General features: G+C 48.8%; 1 protein-coding gene across 1 annotated transcript; it reads right to left on the bottom strand.

Annotated features, from left to right (window-relative positions):
• Window positions 1–157: 157 nt before the first annotated feature.
• LOC104545755 (uncharacterized protein KIAA0247-like) lies at window positions 158–1,777 on the bottom strand (the record flags this gene model as incomplete). The annotated part of the gene is made up of 2 exons (XM_010190964.1): window positions 158–300; window positions 1,580–1,777. Coding segments are annotated over 2 exons (341 nt in total), but the record flags the coding sequence as incomplete, so codon positions are not given.
• Between the last annotated feature and the right edge of the window lie 1,830 nt (window positions 1,778–3,607).

The following is a 3,607-nucleotide window of genomic DNA, read 5'->3' as shown; positions in this document are numbered from 1 at the left end:
CCTAACGGTCTGTGATCCTGTGATTCTGTGATCAGAACAGGAGCAGAGAAGCAAGGAGATAAGTCGCACCAAAATGAAGGCCTAAACCAAGTATCTTAATGGGTTTCTGCTGCAAAGAAACAGAATCCCTCTGAGTCCACCCAAACCCCGGCTGCACTCACCTGCTGTGATGGAACGACTTCAGCTTCGGCTGCAGCAAAACAAAGAGCACAACTAAGAGCAGAATCAGGGCGACGGAGCTTGCTGTGGAGGCCACGATGGACAGCGTGGGTACGCCGATTGCTGGAGGAGAGTCCTTTTCTACAAAACCAAGATGAACACAAGGTAAAATGCTCCACTCCCTTAAATCACTGCCATAGGGAAGGAAAAACATCCACATTGGCTGCTCCCTTGTGCACTTGGGTGATCTGGCTGAGCAAAAACTAAAAAATCTCCCGATGTAACCAACAGGGTCAATAATTGTCTAGCACAATAACCAGGATATTTTAGGCCAAACAATAGGAGAAGTTCCAAATAACGAGTTTTCTTGGCTAGTGGAAGTATCCCAAAGGAAGGGGTGGACATCACCTGGCTGGGTACATTTAAGGAAGCTTATGCTGAATTTGAAAAGCCTCTTCAGGATCCAGTTGCTGCCAGGTAAACTCCCAGTTCCCTTCCTTATACATCACAGGAAGGGGCTATTGAGTGGCTGTGGCAGAGATACTGCGAAAACAGCGTCTTTGGGGTAGGACAGGATGTTCCAGAGATCACAGATACGCAGCAAGCTCCACAAAGAGGTGCTTTTCTGTTTCCTTCCAACTAAGCTAACACATTTTGCTTTACGATTTATGCCCTAATCCTGGAGTGTACGTCTTGCTGACTCAGGACGACGGAGCAGTAAGACCCTATCAACAAGACAAACCTGCAGAGGGGAGGGAGTTCTCCCTTCATCCAGTTATGCACATTTTTAAAGCCAGAAGAGCCACAGGCAAACTAAGAGCTGTATGATGAACATTTTCCTGCAAACCTTTCTGCTTTCCTGCTTTGATGGAGCAATTCCTGTACAGCTGGGAGAGAGACTAACAAAACAAAAGCTGTCCATTTCCATTTGGAGAGAAGCAGAAATCATTTGTCAGCAACGTCCTTTCCTGCCAGCACAGTGAACAGCAGCACCACCGAGCTCTCTGCCACAGGAGCCCAACAGGGAACCTGTTTGCAAGGAAGATCAGCTCTGTGTACTCAGACACCCATGAGGACAGATGGGTGATGCACTGTCAAACCCAGCAGGAGTGAAAATGGACAGCATGGACAATGCTTCAGTTAGGGCCTCCCCTTGTTTTGGGGAAGTCTCCGAAAGAAGAGACTAAGTAACAAGCTGCCTCTTTTATACACCTTTCCATGGGCTGTCTCCTTGCATAAGGGACTCTGGTCTGGCGTCTGAAGGGCTGTTACAAGAGGTGTTCTTAATAAAGAGCTGCGTTTAAGGAATTGCTGGAGCAGTGAGGAGCAGCTCTGTGGACTCCCTCAGCATTCACGGATAACCTGAAAAGCCAACACAAGGGCGATCCTGACCGTCCTGCTGCAGTCAGGGAGCGCTCACCTGGGCTGAGCCTGCAGCTGACTTCCATGGCTGGGTTCCACTCCCCATTCTTGCAGGTCAGGTATTTGTAGTCTCCTTTCAGCATGTAGCCTTCGATGCACACGTACTCTATAACGCTGCCCGAGGACAGAGGGTTGTTGCAGGGGCTGGGGTGGCATTTGTAGCCTCCATTCTCAGGCTGCGGTGGCTGGGGACAATCTGGGAAACAAAAGAGAAAGCATCACGGAGGGTATCTCCAAGGATGGTATCTGTTGCTCAATATACACAGCGCAAAGCAGACGTCCCCCTACGAACACCCACTAAATTAGGAAACTACCCAAACCGAGAAGAAAGACTGTTACACAACAGCACAGAACATCACTCAGCCTCACCTCCGATGTGTCTGCTGGGATTGCTAAATGCTGCTTGTCATCCCAGCACCACAAGCCAGTTGGCAGGCATCAAACTGGTGATATTTTTGAATAGCGACATGTAAGTTCGTCACAACAGAGACTGCACATGACAGGGGCCCAGAAAATCCTCGGTGCTATCTTTGCTCCACAGCTGTTTCACTACAGACTGGGAGGAACCCAGCAGTCCTGCTTTCCTACCAGCCTGATAGGGACAAAGCACGAAAGCTCCTACTGAAATGAGTGAGGAAGGCAAGCCCCACGCTGTACTGTGGATGCTGTGTCAAGGTACAGAGCACAGGGCACCCTAGAAGCCCGTAACAGCACGTTGATCTTAGCTACTTTACACAGTTATACCACCAGTATGGGCAACAGAGCTTTGCTTCAGTAGGACCAAATATTCTAGCCTATTTTTTTAAAAGGAATTAGTCAAATTACAACGCCCTTTCTAAAGCCCCCTCTCTTGACCTGTGTGAAGTGAGTGCACTTCGTGTTTCTCCTTGCACCTCCCGTAGCCTGACTAATGGCTGTAGATGGAGCACATGCCAGAGGTTTCCTTGCAGAATTTTCAATGGCCATTCAAACAACGAACCCTGAATGAGGAAACTGCACTGAAAACAGGATATTTGTATTGCTTAGGATTTCCTCTCCTCTGTCAGGTCACCATGACCCTGCAGGAACAGCCCCAGCACGCCCTGCTGACACCACACGTACCTGCCTGGCTGAAAAAGGAAGACGTCCAGAATTTTCCTTTTAAATCCATATCAGCTTCCCAAACTTCACCACAAATAATCTGTCAGAGATCCCCCCTGAGATATTTTGGGGCATGGAAAACCAACCATCCCAGCACCCACCCTGTTCCATCACAGCATGGAGATCCCTGAACCCCTGGAGCACATCTTCCCAGGTTCTGCACCTTTCTCACTGCGGGACAGTGGGAAACAGCTGGGCAAAGTTCAAGTAACTGGGTTTTTGTGGCAAGATTTAAGAAGCCAAAGATGACTTTAGAGATTCATTCCACTAGTGGAAAAATTTGCTATGGTGCTGCAGTGCAAGCAACCCTTGAACCTAATCACACGTGTGAACGCATCCTACGCAGTGCCTTGTAAATGCCAGTAAGCCCCAAGATGAAGTGCTGAGTGAAGCCAAAAGCCCTCTGGTATGAGCTCTGCCAGCTTTATAACTGCAATTCCATGTACTTCTTGAGAGAAAAGGTTAACAGGGGTCTAAGCAGCAGACTTTCAAGAAGACTTTGGTCTTGAGGAGATTTATTCTTAAATAACCTTCAGAGAAGCCACTGTCCCATGTCTCATGAGCATTAACTGCTGCCTCTTCTGTGTTTCTTTATTCTTCCTTGCTGCAATAATTCCCCCTTTTGTAACCAAGGTTTGAATCCTTTGCCTCACGAGGCTAAAACCCGCGTTAACTCCGAGCCTGTCCAACTCCTGGGATCGGCTGAAGCGACAGACTCCCAGCACGCCTCCCATCCAGGCACACAGAAATGCCCTGCCTCGCCTGCGGCCCAGGAGAGGGGCGTTTCTTGCTACCTCGTGAGGATGTTTGAGCACCAGAAATATTCTCAGTGGTTCAACAGGTAATGCAGGCAATGACAGAGAGGAGAGTGCTGTGGGAAGAACTC

The sequence above is a fragment of the Mesitornis unicolor genome, unplaced genomic scaffold (genome assembly GCF_000695765.1).
Source record: "Mesitornis unicolor isolate BGI_N332 unplaced genomic scaffold, ASM69576v1 scaffold21798, whole genome shotgun sequence".
Lineage (NCBI taxonomy): Eukaryota > Metazoa > Chordata > Aves > Mesitornithiformes > Mesitornithidae > Mesitornis > Mesitornis unicolor.
Note: the sequence above shows the minus strand (reverse complement) of the source record. Positions and strands in the feature narration are given on the sequence as shown.